The sequence below is a fragment of the Bombus pascuorum genome, chromosome 1 (genome assembly GCF_905332965.1).
Source record: "Bombus pascuorum chromosome 1, iyBomPasc1.1, whole genome shotgun sequence".
In the NCBI taxonomy this organism is placed as follows: domain Eukaryota; kingdom Metazoa; phylum Arthropoda; class Insecta; order Hymenoptera; family Apidae; genus Bombus; species Bombus pascuorum.
Window position 1 is genome coordinate 1,897,355 of NC_083488.1, and position 20,382 is coordinate 1,917,736.

At 41.3% G+C, this 20,382-nt stretch overlaps 1 protein-coding gene across 9 annotated transcripts in view; it reads right to left on the minus strand.

Moving 5' to 3' along the window:
- LOC132916087 (nuclear receptor coactivator 2-like) overlaps positions 1-20,382 on the minus strand; it is a 129,709-nt gene that overhangs the window by 39,014 nt on the left and 70,313 nt on the right. For 8 of the 9 annotated variants that reach the window (XM_060975861.1, XM_060975864.1, XM_060975863.1 and 5 more), the window contains exon 3: positions 4,893-5,000. In XM_060975861.1, coding sequence (XP_060831844.1) covers positions 4,893-5,000 — 108 coding nt within the window. Of the gene's footprint in view, positions 1-4,892; positions 5,001-14,808; positions 15,755-20,382 lie in introns of those variants that run through there. The other variant, XM_060975859.1, reaches the window with a different exon arrangement.

Consider the following 20,382-nt stretch of genomic DNA (forward strand, 5'->3'; position numbering starts at 1 on the left):
TAACATAAAGGATCGCGTTATTCGAGCTGCAACGATTTAAGAAAACTGGATGAGGAGGTCTACTCGCTCGAGCTTAACCCAAAGAAAAGCTTCAAGGTATAAAGGATCGAATACAAAAACCGAATAATTTACACGATCTTTTTTTCTCAATCTGAATGGATCAACGTCTAGAAAATTAACTGGCCTACTATCCCGAAATTCGCCACAACCCTTCATCAACTCGAACAATAGGAACTCCGCCATTAACCACAGACTCCATCACCAAACCCACGAATCCACCAATTAACCCTCCGTGATGAAACACCAAGCAATCGACGAAGAAACCTTCGAAAGTACGAATATAGCGTTGCCAGAAGGAGCGACCACGCGAGCTCGCAGAAAAACCTTGGAAAACTATGAAAAAGAAAATTGGGCCATCGAAGGTCGTGCAAGTTTCCGGGATAAGCTTGTCTAGGACGAATCAACGCGAACGGCATTCGCTCGACGAATTTCATAGAAAGAAAATTGTTAGATGCTGAATCAACTGCTCAGTCCCGTTGAAACGTTCGGTTGACCTTGTCTGACGTCACGTCGCCGAACAGTGACTCTCACTTTGTTAAGGCTGCATTTCCATGCGATCGAGTTGCCTCATCGGTCGTGTTGCCCGGTATACACCGTCCTGGCGCTTGGCAAAGCCTCGTAGAACTGCAACTATCGATAACGTTATCGATGAATAGCGAAATCCCGAATACTAAAGGTCTAAGCAAATTTCTACACTTTTCTACGGAATTTTCGAAAGAATTCCACGCTTATTTTAGAAACGTGATAATTTCTAAAAGGATACTATTGCGCCTGCGTTCTTCTTTCTTTTAATGAAATTGGCATAAAGGATATTCAAACATTTACAAAGGTACAGGACAAAAAACGTCGAAAACAAAAAAAAGTCTGTTTTCGATAATGAGAAATTTAAAAACGTTTTATATCGGTTTTTTTGTTTTTTGTTTTTTTTCTTTTTTTTTTTTTTTTTTTTTTTTTTGTCTGCTGGATTAATTGAAATTTGTTCCTCTCTCTCGGCAACGATATTTTTGTTCGTGTTTTAATAAGTTAGTATGCAATTTTGTGCTAACCGTGAAGAGGAAAAAATTAACAATTTATAAACAGGGTATTTTATAATTACGCTTTTATCAATCGTTCTCTTTTTCTCGACTGGCTATAGTTTTTATAACCGATTAAGTTACACTAATTAAAATATCATGCAACGTAATATCGTTTCTCCCTCTCGCCATCTGCGCAAAAATAATTATTTATGTTCGTTTATTTAATTAAGATTGGATTATATTTTATATCTTACGGAACAATAAAATATAACGTAAATAATATTTTATCGTGGGACCTCAAAGTCCAGACTATTGGTAAATTTGTAAAAGAAAAAGAATGTCTTCGTTGCTAAATAACCGAACAATTAATCATCTACTTTAAACTTTCTATTTGAAATCAATTTCCTAAAAAAGTTTACTTTTCCAGTAAAACATCGGTATATAGCTACACTTGTTTTTTTCCTTTTAATAAGCGGTAATTATAATGTGACTTTAATAGCGAGGCTTTTAGCGAATGTTTATGCGAATTCATATTTTTATAGACGAAAGAAAAGAAATAGAAACTCAAGCAGAGTTCCAACGCTATATTGTATTTTAGAACGAGTGCCATTGAATATTTTATATATCTTTGGATATCATATTGTATGCGTAACGTAAATTAAGAACTTTCCATAAATGAATAAATATGCACAGTCTATTAATCGTAAATTTGTCTACAATATGGTTAATCGCTATGTTATGACAAGGATTTTTCGTGCATTTTGATGACTTTCGTTCGCTCGTGGAATCATACTACAACGAATTCGAAAACTACCACTGTTCGACACTGACACGAGCAGCGGATACGCATGATTTAACTTCCCGACGAACTAGATAGGTATCAAATTAAAATGGACCCATGTTGCATGCAAAACATTCGCTTTACTTATCGCGTTTAGCCCGATAATTACGGCCGCTTTTACGTATATAACGCGACTGATGAATATGCAAAGGGCTGGAATAAAACGCGGAAGCGTACGCACTCGTTTACGACCAATTAGACGAATTTAATAGCTAGCAAGAAGCATAGCTACGCTGCTTTTGCTGCTCCAGGGAAATATGTAAGTAGATCGGTACGATGTGTAGGTACGTGCATGACTTTTGCTTATTTTTTTCAGAATTAACATTTACAACACGTTAGAATCTTTCAAATTCTGGTTACTTGGCAGTATTTATTAATCTATAAAGCAAAACAATAACCGTAATGTATCATGATATTCTGCATCGCGTATACATTTTTTTTAGAGTCGCGAACAAAACTAAGATATTATTGGTACACGCGTTTCTCGTACAAAAGACGATTTAACTGAAATTATTTTTCGTTTATAGAATCCCTAGAATATTCAATTCCTCTCTACTTAAAACGTTTTCTAACGACCAGATTAGATGGTCATGAATTTATTTTATATCCAGTAAATACGAGTGGAATATTCCAACTAACAGTAAGATCCAACATTTTCTACCTGCTCTTCATCGATGTAGTTTTTCCATTGAATTCCGCGTGTTTCCTCTCGATTACCGTAGTCGAGATCCAATTAGGAACAGCGTATGAGCGATAGAAAAACCAAAAGGATCAACTCGCTTCGAGCAATGCCAAATTTTTCATCTTATCTCGGCGTAAAACCGCGATTACACCGTGCTTGAAAATTGTATCCGATAGTAGCTGCTTGTTTTCGGCAAAATAGCAGTTTAATCACAAAGCAAACCGCGGCAATGTTATTATTTATAGTCATCGTAGCTATATAATAACATACATATATAACAGTACACTGTAACCCGATTAGTTTGATCTACGAAAGGCAATATAGAACGAAAACGCTGAATTTCTAATAGTCAACTCTTGCGCAACTATTTCGTTACTTAACAAACTCTTCATCCTCGGATCCTTTAATCTCTGTATCATAAATTAAGCGAGAAAGATTCTTCCAAACTAATAGAAATACTTGCACTATAACGTTCACGCAACCAGCCGTATTCGAATATCGAATATACATAGCGCTTTATATAATAAATAGCTAAATATATATCGCGCGTTTCCTACGAGGAAATCGAAATTTATAACCTGCTTATTCCGTGAAAAGCTAGCGAACTACAAATCGGCCAAAGTATTCGGATACTTGGGGACGATGATGCGTGTCCAACGTCCAGTCACCTTACGTATGTATATACATTTCACATCCACCCCCCTCCCCTTCCCTCTCATCCCCCCCCCCAAAATCCCACAACGCATAAAAGTAATACACCGAGGAGTCCTGTTTTTGCGGCCAAGTTTCAGGACAAAATACAACACACACAAGAATACACAAAAATCACGCACCAATGCGATTTAAACCCAAAAAAACAAAAAAATAAACGCAAAAACCGAAAATCCACGACACATATTAGACCATGGCTACGTCGTACCGACGCGTATCGGTACTTTTGCCTAAACACACTATACTCAATTCATTGTTTATTGTGAATCTCAAAAATGTACAAAAAATCAAATATTGGCTAAATAAACTATTTAAAAAAAAAAAAAAAAAAAAAAATACATTTCACATCGCATAGATAGCATCGAATCGCTGTTCAATATCGCCATCGTACAATAAGCTATCGTAATATATTATAGGTTTCGTATGCTTCGACTAGTCGATCTACAGATTCGCGCGATCTACGCTAAAACAACTAAGATGAAGAAAATATTGGACGTTAAACGTGCATATGGGTAGCTTCTGCTATAGCTTCTGTTAGCCAGCGATATATATCTTTGGGTTTGCGCGTAACACGCCTAAGTAATTTGTAGGAAGCTTTAGATTCCGCGACACGGTGACGTAAAATGGTACAAAAAGGTAGCTCGTAAAGCTTTCAGCTAGGACACACGGAACACGATGCTAAAAGACGGAACAACATCGTGTCAAATACGCTCTTCTAATCGATCAATGAAATACAGGTTACGTGGTGAAATATCGTGTGTCCAATAAGGCGAACATCTTCCTTCATCTACCACTGTTGACACTCGATTGGTGTTGTCGGATCAGAGCTGGCTGAAAATAGTCTGACACAAGAAGTTCGTTCTATTGTAAGACTCGTTTCTTTAGGCGCGTCGTATTTTCTTATAGAGAAGCTACGCAACTTGTTCTAGCAGAAACGGTATAATTATTTGCGTGAGAATATAGCGACGATTTTAGGGCATCCTGTTTCTTCGATTTAAACGCCAACGATTTTAAAAATTCTACTAGGTCGATTAAAAAATTGTCGGTTAACTCTAATTGTAAATAAAAAGTCCTAAAAGTGGTAGAAAATGCGTTTGAGAAGAGACGCTTTAAGAAAATAATCTAAGAAATTCCCAGCACGATAATTTTAATCTTACTTTCGGATATATGTACGTAACGATTGTGATGTGCCGTAATAAAAAGGATTTTTTTAGGTTAACGCAACAAGCATGCGAGAACGAGATAACTTGGTAACTTGAAAAGAGGTACCTGTTTGCAGTTTGGTTACTGGAGCCCAATATACTCGCCGCGGTCTGAGTAATTTGACTGCGCTACTATCTACCCGGTATACGAGCTAGTATAAATATGTCGCTGTGACTCATTAGACGGCCTGATGGTAAAATGATATCGGTAGCGAAACATGTTCGTCTCGTACTCATTTTTTCTTCTTTTTTTTTTTCTTTCTTATGTTCTCGACCGAACGATTTACGCAAGATGCATTAAATCACGTAACGATTTCTCGCATCAAACTAGATAAACTCGATAGGAAACCGCGTTTGAACGAAGACAAAGTTGCACTTACATCTGCGACTGAGGCTTGGCATCTGATTTCTTTCTTTTCTTGGTGATGCTGCCAGTAATCGCACTCATTTTGACCCACAGTGGGTCCTGTAGTTCACACGGGCTAGGCCTGTAACAAATAATACAAAATAAATATTCGAATGAAATATCCAACTTACGAAACAGCCTATGTAAATATATCACGTTTATTTGCAGTTAATTAAGAAATGAATACTTTCATATTTGTTATATATATTGTTATTTATCGTTACATCCATTTATCAATTTATATCAGTGAGATCCCGCGTGAAGGTTTGTTCGTTAACGGTGTCTCGACTTCGCACGATTCAAATTTACCTCGGCAATGGTCATCGCAACTATATTCATCTATCTTTTATCGCGTAACAGCAAAATACCCTGATGAATGAAATCAAAGAGAATCCTCTCGGCAAATCTCTTGCAAATCTCTCGAATTTCGTTTGCCGAGATAACTACTGAAAATTCATCGAATCTTCTACAAAGTGAAACAAGCGGCATAACTGGCTCTTAATTGCGCCCGTTATTCCTCGATTATCCTCCAACCCATGGCCCATTTCCCTAACATAGCGAAATCTAACGTAGCTTGAAACGTTAGCAGACAGGCAAAGCGCGCCACCGGAGATCTACAAAAACGAGCAATTCTTAGAGCACTCCGAGAAACGTAATTAAGTACGTGAGAAATTTTTCAAGCTCCGTGCCGCGCGACCGCGTAATTGCCGAATAGCTGGCAATTTTCGCAACGTTTCGCTCGCCACGCTATATTCCTACCCGTAATTACCGTACGTCGACGCATTCGACCAACTCTTTTGTTGTACGCTTTTTCTTTTTTCTTTTTTTTTTTTTTTTTTTCATCGCGGAGGATGCAAAACAAGCAACGTTCGGAGTACAGTGCGTGCACTTTACGCGTTCGTTTATCGACACGTGAGACATCTCCTATCGCGTGTGGCATTGTAATGTCCGGTGGAATTCGCGATGCGTACGAAGGGACGCAGGACAATTATGGTCAAGGATACACGAGCAACCCGAACGAACAGATGCACCCGTCCATAAAACGCGAATTCATCGTCGCGTGCACTTATTTCAATATTTCACTCGGGACGCTTGATAAATAATTCACCGGTATATTCCTGGAATCCTTTTTTCTTCCCTTCTTCTCTTCCGAATTTGTTTTTAAAAGCTATTCGATCTGAACGTGAGATATTCGATGAGCGTATAATTCGCGTAGAGGAAGTGAAAAAAAGTGCATCGCTCCTTAAAAAAAAAAAGAAAAAAAAAAGAAGAAAAAGGAAAAAAAAGATAGAAATCGTGTGGAAGAAAATGTATCGCGGTTGTCGTCGGTTTGACCGGCGCCACGCCATTCCAGAGTTAACGAACAAATATATAATCATCTTTAGACCGCTCGCTTGGTGGAAAATAATTTTAATCCTATGTGGAATCGGATACAAGTTGCCTGTGTCTAACGTTCAACGTCGGTTTCTTTTTGAAAAATCGATAAACCGAAAGAAAAAGGAAAGGAGGAGAATTCTAAACGGATGGAAAATAAGGTAGTTGCATACAATCGGTAATTATTGTAACCGTAGTCGTGCTGATAGGCGATCAGCGCGATGAGTAATTATAAAACGTGGTTCTAACGGGCGGCGATAATTTGTTTTTCATTTGATGAAACGAAACGATCCGATGATATTAGTCAGCCAACGGTAAGTAGGCAATAACCGAGGAAGGCAGCTGCAAAACGAGCAAACGTATGGCTGATAGAACGCAGATAGGTACGCGTTACACGCTTAGTTGCGTACGCGGATCTACCTACGCAAGATTTTCCTCCGCGCCTCACGATGCACGATATCGATAAAAGTCACGGGGTCGGATCGCCAGAGGATTCTCACGGTTCAACGACAGTCTCGAATCGCGGAACGATGTTTTCTTCTTACTTTTCGCGTCTTTCCAGAATTTTTGTATCGGATAGTAAATTATCTTCGCGTTTCAACGTTTCTACGTTTCCAATTCTATTTTCCGTAATTTTTATTACGAGCTTCAAACGCGACGTAATAATTTATTATTAGTATTATTATTATTATAGTATTCAAATATAGCGATAGCGCGTGTTAATAAACAGATACCCAAATTATATAGTTTTTCGTTCGTATCGTTTTAACTTTAAAATTTTCCAGCGGTAATTACGTAGAAATTATCGATTTCGTGTTTCGACGTTGCAACTTTTATCGAAAGATATCGTCGACGATGATGCGTTTCGTTAGCGTTGCGAGTTTGCGGCGCTGGTAAAAATTCATTTTTTTACGCGGGATGACTGAATATGCAACGATTACGGTAGGTACGGCTTCTTCGCAATCAGAATTAAGCAATTAATTCTGACTGGATACACGAATCGAGATATTTCCGATGTCGTACTTTCACCTGCAGGCATTTTAATATAACTTTAAATGTCACTTTGTAATTTTGTATTAAAAAACGAACGATGAATATCACGGGCCGGCGGCGCGTTGTCGCAACAACATGATTTCTTTAAACGAACGTTTAATAATTTCCGTATCTTACGATCGCGCAGAAAAGGTATCTAAAAGAGATGGAACGATAAGAGAAAAATAACGCGTAACTCGATGGAAGAAAATGTTTAAATATACCGGTCTTATAAATTACATGTCGTTATGTAAATAACATTTTCGTTTTATGCTTTAACGCGCTACATGTTACAAATTACGAAGAAATTTGTTCAAAGTAACGCTTGAATCGATTCGCGCGTAAAGAATACTTTTAATCGAAACGAAATATTTCCATCAAAAATCTTCTCGTTCCTTTCGAAACGAAATTTGCTTTTGTTCAACGGGTTAGCCAAACAGCGCCGAAATATTGAAAAGGATGATATAAAAATAACAGATGCTCGAAATAATTAATTTAAATCTTTCCCCAGAATGATAGAGTTTCCTGAATATTCCTTACATTTTTTTCACCACAGAGTATGCAGGGTAGAGAAAAGAAATATTTCGAGCGAACGCTATCAGATCCAACGGTGGCTATCTAAAAATGCAATGATATATGTACCATTCAATTTAGAGAAACGAGGAACCATCCTTTTCAGGGACGAGATAACGGTACCTCTATTTATCATACGAAAAACCCTGGAGGGCTATAAAGCGCGAGAAAAATTTTGTCGTATCGTTTTAACGCGTAGAATTACGCGTTACGACTGTCTGAAAGGTTTCGTGGATTTCCTTCGTTCGAAGTTAAACACGAAGAAAAGCAGAGAGGGAACGAACGAAAGAAAGAAAAGATCAATCCGATAATAAAAATCGAAGGAAATTCGACCGATACTTGGCTTCGATCGACCTAATGGAACATTTTATCGAGAAGCTTAAATCTTTCGCGACGTCGTTTCAATTCGATTCGAAGCTAATCGATATTTAATAGACTCGTTAGGGCGCATAGTTTTACAAAAATTGGGAAATATTTATCAGGAAAGTAAATTTTCCATCGCTTAGCGTATGAGTGATAGTTGGTTCTACTTTGTATCTGATACGCGTAAAAATGAAGTACGCTTATTACGTATTACGTAACTCGATACAGAATTGAAAGCTGATAAAATTCAATTAATTAAAACTTCGTTCAAAGTTATTGATTAAAACCGAGTGGGTTAATTAAAAGTAAGTTTAATTAATTTCCTTGATGAAATCAGGCTACTGCGTTTTAATCACGAATACTTGAATCAATACTCGATTAAAAATAAATTCTCATTGTAGATTAAGTTCCGCTCAAGAATTCAGTAGCAATGCGACGATCGATCGAGTTGCCAACAATTTACGTGAATTCTCTTCCGAACGTACTTTTTTTATACATATTATATATAACGCAGAACCTTCAAAGTAGAACGAGAACTAGTCGATCTAAAACCTACGTTGCATTTAGTAAGAAACGAAAATTCGCGTAATTTAGTTTCGTGAAAGTATCCAGAGATATTTCCGATTCTATTTGTATCCTACAAACATTATCCGTGTCCCTAGGCGAAGCACAAAGTACGAAATAAAGCGGAGAGTTATAAAATTAAACGGCTTGCGATTAATCCAAAATTTGATCGCTTTATATGACGTAACAGCAGGTACCAAGAGAGAGGTAAATTAAAAATGAGAAACAGTTCGCGATCGTTGACCGATGTTCAATATTTTGGCGGACGAGCGACCAAGCGAACGATCGACGAATTGGATTAAAAAGCAAGATCGAAAAACTCACGGATTATCGAAAACGTGGTGAAACCTGACCAACCTCGATCTCGTGGAGCGGAGTAGTCGACGTCGGTCTCTGGGAAACGGCGGAGCCAGCGACAATTTGACACGGTGCGCGGTCCGAGAAATTCTCGGGTAATTTCTCTCGCAAATATAGCCGGTTGGACACGGGCGCGTTACAAAGGAGCAAATTAGACACGTGCGTTGATCCCTCGTCAGGCATTTTGACATATTTGCCACTCCACGTCATCTAATCACCTCCGCCACGCTAGCCAACGTTCGCAACTAAGTTGCCAACCTGATGTCGTTACGATAATACGACACAGCGAGTCGAGAGAACCGGACGAAATCCAGTTGGCATTGGCGCGCATTGTTTTCGGAAGTGGGACCATCCCGCGTGATAAAACCAGGCTGCTGGCTGCCTGGTCCCGGTGAATCGTGACCTTAACGTCACGGTCCAGCGCGCGCAATTGAAAGCAGTTCTTACGATACGACTCATTCCTCCTCGATGCTTCCTTCCTTTTGTCTTCGACTCTTCTGGTTCCGCGTCGAGGTGACGCAGCGTTCCGTACGCGAAATAAAACGAATCGATCGAACAGCAAGATATAATACACGACGATGATTTTGTGTAACAGTACAAGAGAAACTTTGTACTTTGTATATTAACTATACTGCGTTGTGCGAATCGTTTCCAAGCAGATCGTATTTTTCCTATCGTTGACAAATCTCTGTCGAGCTTCTTAAGATCTAACGTTGAAACTCGTGACCGAATTAAAATCATCGACGACCGGCACTATCGAATCGTGTCATCCCCTTTGTAGAAAAATGGGGGCGGTTTGAAACGATATAAATTGTCGGCGAGAAGGCGAGGCCCGGAGCTACAGCCTCCTTGCACCCCTTTAAGCCGACTCTTTTAATCCGCGCTTGCCTCAAATTTCCACGGAATAATCAAACTCGTTGTATGTCATTACGCGTTCGAAAAAATATCGCACGTAGCGTAGGTCCGATAAAAGGAAATATCAAGAACGAGAAAACGATTCGAATAATCCTACGACGAGTTACGAAATTATGATAATCGCAACTGAGAATATTGACGTTACTCGAACGAGTTTCCTCGATAATTTTTAAACATTAGTGTTTGTTACAGTTGATAGGACAAATAAATCGGATAAAAAGAAGTTCGTGATCAGTCGATCGATGTTCGATATTTAGCGAGAAGATTAAGAGACGGATAATCGACGAATTGGAGGAGAAAACGGAGGTATCGGATCGCTAATGGTTTTTAAAATAGAGCTAGATAGTTATTCGTGAATGAAAATCGCAATTATACGAATTGCGCACAGATATTTCGAAACAGATACGATACAAGTGGTAATTATTGATATTCCGATTGGCCAATCCATTCGCTATCATAAAATATTACGAAATGTTATTACTTGCTTTGCTGTTAGCTGTCTAATTTTTCTTGACACCGTGGAAGCGTTTTTAGTATTCTCGTTTAATTCCAGTTAGGTATATTTATTTCTGCTTTTCAAAGGAATATAAATAGTCATCGAAGACGGTGCAAATTAATTACTTATTTTTTAACTAAAATTCCAATAGAGGAAAATTGAAATTTATTTTACGAATAACTAAATATTGCCGCGAAAGGAACGATCTATCGTGTTTGATCAGAAACTTACGTATTTGTTAATCGTATAAAGCGAATTGTTTCGTATTTTAAAGCGAATTTGTTCTCAAATCGAAAGAAATAAATAATTTTCCATTACGAAGATAAAAATTTCCTATGTTTTATAGTAATTATATATCGCCGGAAAAATATATATACTCGACGACAGAAAGGTATTACTTATCGTATTACCATAATGCGGTTAATTTTAGAAAATTGCTCGAAGCTTGCCAAGACGAAAATGTAACAAAATGTAAGAGGCACGATGTAACCTAACGCGCGTAATATCCAGAGATTTATAAGACGCCTCCGACGCATCATGTTCGCCGTGGACGCATGTTTAACCTGGATTTAAAAGTTCCGCAAGTGCATCACGTTTTTCACGAAACGCCGTTCGCGCTTACACCGTTTGTGTTTAACGAGACAATAAGGTGTTTTCACGAGGCGCGTCGTTATCACGTTTGTTTTATTAGCAGACCGACTGTCGCTACGCGTGCAACGAGGCTAGCAAATCGTTGCTGTAAGGCTTACGACGTTACGTACGACCGATGGAACGTACGCGTCGTTTGGCAGAGCAAGCGTAGAAAGTTAGCGCGATAAACGACGAAAAATTATGCTCGTCCACGTAACACGGCCCAGCTCTTTTTATCACACCTGTTTCTTTCCTCGTTAAAGTATATCCGCCTGTTGCTTTTTCTCTAAGGGCTTTATTTAAATTTAAGGACACCGTCGAACATCGTTCCGCTCTTCCATCGAGCATTTTCACGTTTCACCGCTTTATTTTATCGGTTCGTTCCCCTAGCGGAACACGCGGCAACAGGCTGTCTATCGAGAGATCGCCGACTAGTTATCTGGTAACGTTCCTCGGGCGGCGCTCAAATATCCCCGAATAAAAGCCACGTCGTAAACACTGCGGAAAAATTGTGATTACGGGTATTCGTTGAAATTGCGCGATTCCGCGTGCAGATAGCCCTCGGGTAAAAACGTTCGAGATTCAGGCAGGCTTAATTGATAAACGCCGCGAGTAAAGGTTAATTATAGGAGGGACGAGCCCTCGAAGGAAATTCAACGTGCCCGGCCAACCGATTCCATCGATCGTCGTTCTATTTATCCTGTCACTCGATCGTAAGTTTGGTCGAACGAGAACGAAAATCTCTTCTCTTAGACTTATGGGTAATTTCTCTTGTTCTCGTTTCTAATCGCCAGTTTCTCTCTCTCTCTCTCTCTCTCCTTCTCTCTTCGTTGAAAAACTATCTTTTAATGTTTAGGCGACACGCGAAGGTACGAGAGGTGATCGATCAAATGAATTTAATCGGAAAGAAACGAAGGAGCAAAACCACTTGAAATATTCGATATATGACCAGAGATAAAATATTTAAGATTCATCGTAAAAGTAAGAATTTGAGAAACTAATCTCGTAAAGAAGAAAGAACGATAAAATACCAATATAAAAGCGATATAAAGGTAATAAAATCTTTTCAAAACTACGTCGTTCCTTTGCTTTTGTATTAACTCTTAAAAAACTAGCGCGATAAAGTTTCTTCTAGACGTTGATTCGTAACGTATCGAGGAATGCAAAAAGTAGAATCGTAGGTGAAATTTTTCCTAATAGCGGCGCAGCGGGGGAACGCGAGATGTTCTACTTCGTGATTTGTTTAACAAGTGACAGCCAGCACGAGCAAGAAAGCAAAAGCGCGCCGAGAGGCCTCGACGACAGTTCGCTTAACGGCCTCGCGTTCACCGAATCGTTTCGATCGTGTAAAACTGAAACGGACGTAACTATCGACTAAAAAGGCGAACGATAAGCAAGAGGAAAAAGAAAGAAAATGAAAAACGTAGCTGTAATCTACGCGTATAACTAATCGATCCGATGTTAACGCGACTCGTACGTTCGATACAACTATTTTCCGAATAACACAATGATCGATGAGGCCGAGGATCAACGTTTGCCAGCTGGCTCGACAGTATTCTCGTCAACTGTTTTTCACTTCTATCTACCTATCGTTGATTGATATTTAACGACGCAATAACTTCGCTCGTACGACGGAATACCCGATATCGATATTTTCTTATCGATTATTTTAATTCGTTGTCATCGTATTAGGAAAGAAGCGTCAGACGAAATTACTTTCTCAATAAATTTAGTCCGTGAAATTTCGGTGAAATTTCGATACGAACAAGCATAGCATCGGAGAAGAACGTTTCTTTGGTAAAATCAGTAGCGCGGCTGATACAAAATAATGCTATCGGGTTAGAAGATTGTGACAGACCCTTCTAAATGTAAATTAATCCGTGCTCGAGGGCTCGATCATCGTGCAACATGTTTCGGTTCGAATATGTTCTCCTTTTTTTACGTTATCAGAAGATTTAATCGTTTCTCGTTTCTTTCGTCTCACAAAGACTCTGCTTCAGTTTTCAATTTGCATTTGCCTCGCGTTACACACAAAAAGAAGTCCAACTGCGAGAGCAAGTTCGAGCACACAAAAGCATCGCGTGTTCGACAGAAAGTCGATCGACGCGTGTTCGCTTTGCCTTCCTCTCGTACAAAAAAGTTCGGTATCGTTTACGAAGAAACGAAGGAATATCGCGAATATTAATAAAACGCCGTCGCCTGCGGTCGCGGGTGAAATTACCACGATTTTCCACGTTCTCCGATCACGATCGACGAGGCAAATCGTTGTTAATCTCTCGAGGGAATACCGACGGGACCAACCAACCGATAATTTCGTCCGATTGTCCGCTCTAATCGCTTTCGTTAGCTGTTAGAATGAAATACGTACAAAGGACATGGCTGTTCGGATATGGCAAAGTGGAAGATGTATTTGCCGAAAATCGCGAAGCAAGTATAACAGAAATTTTTATGTATCTAGAGATAAGAGCGCGATAACTTCGAAAAGGGTATGTATTTATAAAATTGGCTGTGACCTCGATGTTAAATTACAATCAATTTTCGATTAAAGATATCGCGAAACGAATTTCATTCGATTCTTTTAATCTCGTTTTATTCGGCCTTTAGAAACGCTTGCTGGATCCGACTGCTCAACTTGGTCTAACTCGATCCGATTTCTTTCGCTTTATAAATTACGTTACTCGCCAACCAATATCAAATAAATACATAATTAAGGTTAAATACAATCTATTTGTACCCTGCGTTTTGTAACGTTTGCGTAATCGTTCAGTCGTTAAATAGCGTAAAGTTAATTTGTAAACGTTTGCGAATTCGCGAAGCGTAACTAATCGATAGCGAGAAATACGCTTTAGTCGAGAAACGTGTAACGCATAAACGTTGATTTTATAAAAATATTTATTCCTTGGCAGGAAAATTTCTTTTCGCGAGTTTCGAAACGATCCGAAACGAAGGTTACAGCGTTCGTTGCGCGTCGCATCTTGTAACGCGAGACCCGTGAAAGAAGAGAAAGAAAAAAGAAAGAACGGGGAAAATCGTAACGTTTCCACGAGGAGCGTGCAGAAGAGGCAAGGGCCGAGGAGAACGTCGACGGATCGAAGGCACTCGACCTTGATATCAGCTCGAGAAAAACGATTGTTTCCGTTGTGCGCGAGCGAGACGCGTCAACGTCGACGACTACGTCGTCTCGAGGCAACGACAAATTTTCGCGGCCGCAACGCGCTCCGTGTGGTTCCTTCCAACGTCCTAATTCTACGTCAGCCATCTACGTCGAATCGGCTGCTGGGTAATCAATAATTTTTGCGCGCCAGAATGCCTGCCGTTCTCGTTGCCAGAGGTAGCCGCGTTTAAGTAAATAGCATACGCTGGTCGTACCACGTTCGTCTATTCGTCGCTTTACTCGTCTCGATTAAGTTTTCGAATCATAAAACAGAAAAAGAGAGAAGCACGACGCTTAAAAAAAATCCTTGATATTCGTCACGTGGACCAAGGTACACCGTCTCGTGGAACGAATCGTTGCTCGGTCGATCGATCAACGTTTTACGTAATTGGTCGTATGGTAAAAGAATTGCGACTGGATTTTCTATCTTACTTTTCTCCAAGAAGCATCCTCGCGGTGCCACGAGAGACTCCAAGACACGTCGACACCCAGAGACCTCGTTTCCATTCCACGCCGTTCCACTCCTAAACATCCATCGCAACTTGCAATCGTTTCATCGTACACGCGAACTTCACGCACCAACGAACTCGTTTGCGTTCTCCGATCACCGCGGAGACCGGATACTTTGAGTAGACGCGATGGCGAGGAGAGAGAGCGGAAGATTACGCGGGTGGATCGAGCTACGATCGACGAAGGAGGCAGAGACGAAGGAGGGAAACGGAAGTCGGAGAAAAGAAGAAAAAGGAGAAAGAAGGCAAAAGGGAGAAAAAGAAGGTGACCGTAAAGGAGCACACCCGCGGCAAGAAGAAGCCGGCGCTCGCTGCTTCTGCCGACGTCACCACTTATCGTTAGGAAGAACACCTTGCATCACTAGCGGCGTGTATCCACGCAGCCGTCACCCAGTTGTCACGCAGCAACGTTCCTCGACTCCCCTCTTCGAAGCTGATGCGCGTTGCCTGGCTGTTCCCTGAGGTAGCTCCTCTTCTCTTCTATTCTCTCCTTTCTTCCAGCGCCAGTCGCAGAAGCGACTATCCGCGCGCGCACTCACTCGAGCTTGCCTCTCTTTGCGCAACAATCGCTCGCCACCGTCGCCGTCGTCGCCACTGCCGCCACTGACGATCGCGCATACATCGCGTGTTTCCTCTTTCTCGACGTGTGCGCGCGCTCCTCGCGACCGTCGGCCTTCGGTTCCTTCGCCGCGTGTTTTAGAGTTGAACGAGCGAACTTCGCACGGATACTCTGACACACACACACACAAGCTCTCTCTCTCTCTCTATATCTATATCTATCTACGTAGGTACTATATACGCGAGAATCGTTGCGAACCGCCTGCTTATTCCCGCTTGGCCAGCGAACGCGCGTCTACTGACAGTACCGACTCACTGACTGACTGCCGCACTGATTCGTCGTATCGCGTTCGTTCGGCTACGGCGCAACGCGCCGCTAACCGACGATTCGTCGCGTACCGACGCCACGTTCCAGCCACGGCCTCTAAAATCAGCTGCTCTTCGCGGTTACGATAGATCCGTTGCAACTGCGTCGTTGCATCGTGACAACGCGAGTAGCGACGAATATGCAAATTTCGACGGAGATCGACGAACGTCGAGTTTATTCGACGCTAGCTTCTCGAAATTTACTCTACGACGCGTATCGAGATAACAGAGACAATGGTGGTTAGCTGGAGCTAGCGATGGAACTAGCGACGCGAGCGTGGCCTGTTGGAGTCGCCACGGCCGAGCATCGGTCGCTCGTGGGTCGACTCGTATATGCGGGACCTGTACCCGCGTGTAATATAGGTCAGTGGGCCAGGGCGATCATGGCAACACGGACATGCGCGGCGTTGCGCGCACCCGTGGCCCGCCTTGCCTGCCTTCGCGACCGTCCGAACGACCGAGTCGACCGCCGCGTTACGTGCCACGTTTAATGCACTCGACCGATCCCATCTCCTCGAGCTTCTCACCTGTTTCTTCCTTTCCCGTTCGTTCCTGCCGTCTCATCGCCAGACAGCTACGCGTGTATATTAATACGTTACTTACACGTTACGCGTCCAGGTTGGAACGTCGGGGTAAGTTACGGTCGCGTGCAACGTTCACAGTTTACAGCGACAGATTTTCGTTTAGAGGGTAACTTTACGGCGGTAGAGAAGATTTCGAGGTTTCGGTCGGACGCGGACGAGCTGCTCGGGAAAGTGGGTCATCGATGCGGTCGTGGGTGTTGCTTGTTGGGGATTTTGTGGAGACGATAGATTTTCGGTAGCGAGTAACGTGGGTGGGGGATTTGATATCTGGAGTACGGGGGTGGGGGTGGATTGACGCAATTCGGCGATAGTTTAAACGGGTTGATTAATATCTTCGGGGATGACGGTGTACCGTGTTCCTTTTTCGAAATATTTCATCTACCGGCTATAATAATTTAATTTTTTTTCATTTGCAAGAATTTATAGAATTTAAATTTTCCATAACGAATCGCGAAGAAACGTACGTGGAAATTTTTAACCTGACGAACGGGCAAAATTTTCTCTTCCAACGTTCGTAACCAATCACCATTAAATAATTTTCCAAACTATCAAGAGCATTTCACGTACGAGAACTCCTAGTTACTTTCATTTGCTCTCTTGTAAAAATATATGTGTATATACGGCAACAGCTACGCGAAGCAGAAAGAGGAAAAATAAGCGGAAAGCAAATAAACGAAAGGAAGAGCGACGTATTGCCGTAAAATTACCGGATTACGGATTCACAGTTACAGAAGAAAACGGCGAACGCAGGAGTCGCGCGAGCTGGATGATGCTCGCTTTCAGACGCCGTAATTGCATACGCAATTACGGTGCTGTATAGAGCGTAATCGACGAAACGGCGATCCCGTATCGCATACTTTCCTCGCCGCGTGCCTCTCCGCGCCGGTTTCCCTTTTTCCGTTCATTTTACTCGCTTCTAATTCCCGTGTTTCCCTTTCTGCCTCGGTTCGACGCGATTGCGGCTATTCGAATGTCGCCACGATGGTGCCTATTACCACACAATGCTCTCCGAGCTCCAACCATCCCCCGGCAAATGTCTTCTCCTTCTCGCTGTTCCGATGAATACGAAAATTGCCAAGATCTCTCTGCCCGGGTGGCGTCCGCACCACCGAGATGATAACGATAGTGGTAATGATAATAATAAATCGACTTTATCGCGCGAAACGAAAATTGTTTAGAGCGGTGGATACGAACGGTATAGACGGAGAGGTATATAAAAGAGATGGGAAAAAGAGTAAGAATTAGGAATTTTTGTTAAGGTTATTTGATGTATGTGGAATCAAAGAAACGCGTGGGTAAATTGTAAGGTATTGTAAGTATATATATATATATTGTGAATGTTAAAGTACAAAGTGTGGAATACAATGTAAGCTGGTCCAGATCCGCTTAAAGAACCCTGAAGCCAACGTCGCACATGTACCACTTATGGTCTGTCATCGACGCATTCTTTTGTCTATGCGCTATCGATGGCCTCGGCGCTTGAGAAAACCGAAGACCAGATGTAGAGTTTTCTTAGAAGTGGCGATCGCTTCAACAATTTTGAATAAGTTGACGATTTCGTGGTGGAGAAAAAACGAATGCCAAACGTTGAAACGCAAATCGATAGGAACGTCGGAAATGTCGATAGATCGGAAAAGGCGATCTACGTGTATAAGACACGGTAGAGATATCGATACGTTTGGAATGCGTAGGAAAGGGTTGAGATGCTTTCTCATTTTGATGTTATCGGTGGTTAGATCGTTCACTATTGGCCACGTTAATTCGTTATCTGCCGTTGATCTGTTTTATCTTAAGAGGTAATAATACGATTAATTGCTTGTATTCGTTTCAATTAAAGTGTCACGCGTAGAAATATGAAATATACGATATCGAGTCGAAGTATATAGAAAAATGAAACGTGAAACGGGGATGGTGGCGATTCAAAAACGAGAAACGCGTTCTCCATACTTTTCTTCGTCGCAAATCGTCCTTGACTTTAATAGTTTTACTTCTTCGACGAAATGTAAAAAGGAAATACTAAAAGTATCAAAAGTTTGAATATGTTTGCAAACGTCAGATCAAAGAATACGCGTAAGACTTAATATTAAAAATATTCCATATCTAAAGATGCGTTAGGAAGAGAACTGGAATAAAGATATCGTTTCGTTTATTCCTTCGTGTAGTCTTTCCCATTATTATACGCTTACACAATAGCTAATCCACGCACAGCAGCTCGAACGTTAAAAAGTCAGCAATCTAACGAATTAATCTTAGCTTGTACGTGGTCCGCGTATCTAGCTCGTTATACGCAGCTATCGTCCCTTTTCGACCTCGCGTCCGTGTATCCTCTATAGCTGGGAAAAGATATATTCCCTTTGAATCCACCGCATTAACGTCAAAGACCTAATTAAATTCCTATCGAGCACGCATATAAAATTGCAATGAAATTAAATTATCGATAAAAGCAATTATCTGAAGAAAGTTGCCTGACGATCGATTCGTTGCGTATTGGTTTTTAGCGGGTTGCCGGATCGATCGCGCCACGTCTAATAGTGCAACGAAACGAACTTCAACCGGTGTCAACATCGATCCGTATCTACATTTTTAATGCACCGACGTAATATTTTATTGTTCGCCGTGCTATTCTACTCGCCGCGTCGGTTCGATATTGACCGGCATGCGATTTTGCAACGTTGCAAAAAAAAAAAAAAAAAAAAAGAAAGAAAGAAAAAAAAAGTCGTCGACCGCGATCGAAATACGTTACTCTCTGAGATTTTTATATTCGCGAGAAACATTATCTTGTCGCTGGAAATGCGATTGACACACGGAGTCGCTTCCATCTCGAACACATCTCTCTCTCTTTCTTCCTCTTCGTTTTACTTTGCGTTTTACTTTTTATTTCCTTTCTTTATCGTTCGTTGCAACGATTTTACGCGATCGTACGTACATAGAAACGACGCTCGGATTACATTTTTAGGTAATCCCGAAAAGGCTGACGAGACACGCGTGTCAAATACTTTGTATTACAGCTTTTGTGTCATCGCGACGCGCGTCGAAATCGCTTCCAGATCGTTTCTGTCCAGTTCTCTCTCGCAAATATCATTTGGTAATTCGCGCTTTTCCCGTTCGTACGTACTATACTACGCTCCGTATACGGAGGTATTCCGTTTATTTCGTATATTGCAGTAGATCCCGATAACCAAAAGTAGGTAATCGATTTTGATTTCAACGCAACAAAGACGTCTCTTTGATTTTATCTCCGATCCCGTCGAGATACGTTTTCAATCTCAAGTCGAGCACGATCGAGACACGTTTCTTCCGCATCGTCGATACGATAGAAATACTTTTTCCGTTTTAATTTCACCGCGACGAAGGAATCTCACCGACCTCTGGTCTGCGATGTAACGACACAATTATCCCGACATTGTGAAACGGTCGATCAAACGATATCTTTCAGCAACGTTCTTCCGCTCGGATTTATACAAAAGATCGCAACGCAAACGAGATCCCAGCGGTAAATGATTTTGATCGTGAAGCGTCCTAAATATCGTATACTTGTTGCGTTATGCGACAAAAGCGAACACGCGTATATTCGTCGTTTAAACGTTAAAATACTTCCAACGCATCCTGCCGCGTGTTCCATTTACGAAAGTACGCTCAATTCGTTCCACTTCGAATTTCAATATATCTTTATCCGTGCTGTCGTGTTCTTACGGTCGTCGTTGAAAGAAAGGTGGAATTGGAAAGGGTTAAAAAGTAACCTGCGACAACGGACGGCCGTATCCTTTAACAGCCATAAAATATGATTTCATAGCATTCGGAGAATAATGACGTCAGTTCTATCGCTGAAAACGGACACGCCGGAATTTGATACCCGGTCTGAATTAGGTGCGACAACTTCATGCAGTTTCTTGGCTTCCGATCCCAACAAAAGGATTCCAAACTGGTTGCTCGATCGGCGTTTCAAACTCGAACGATCACCGAGTCGAGATGTCGTCCGAACGAGAAAA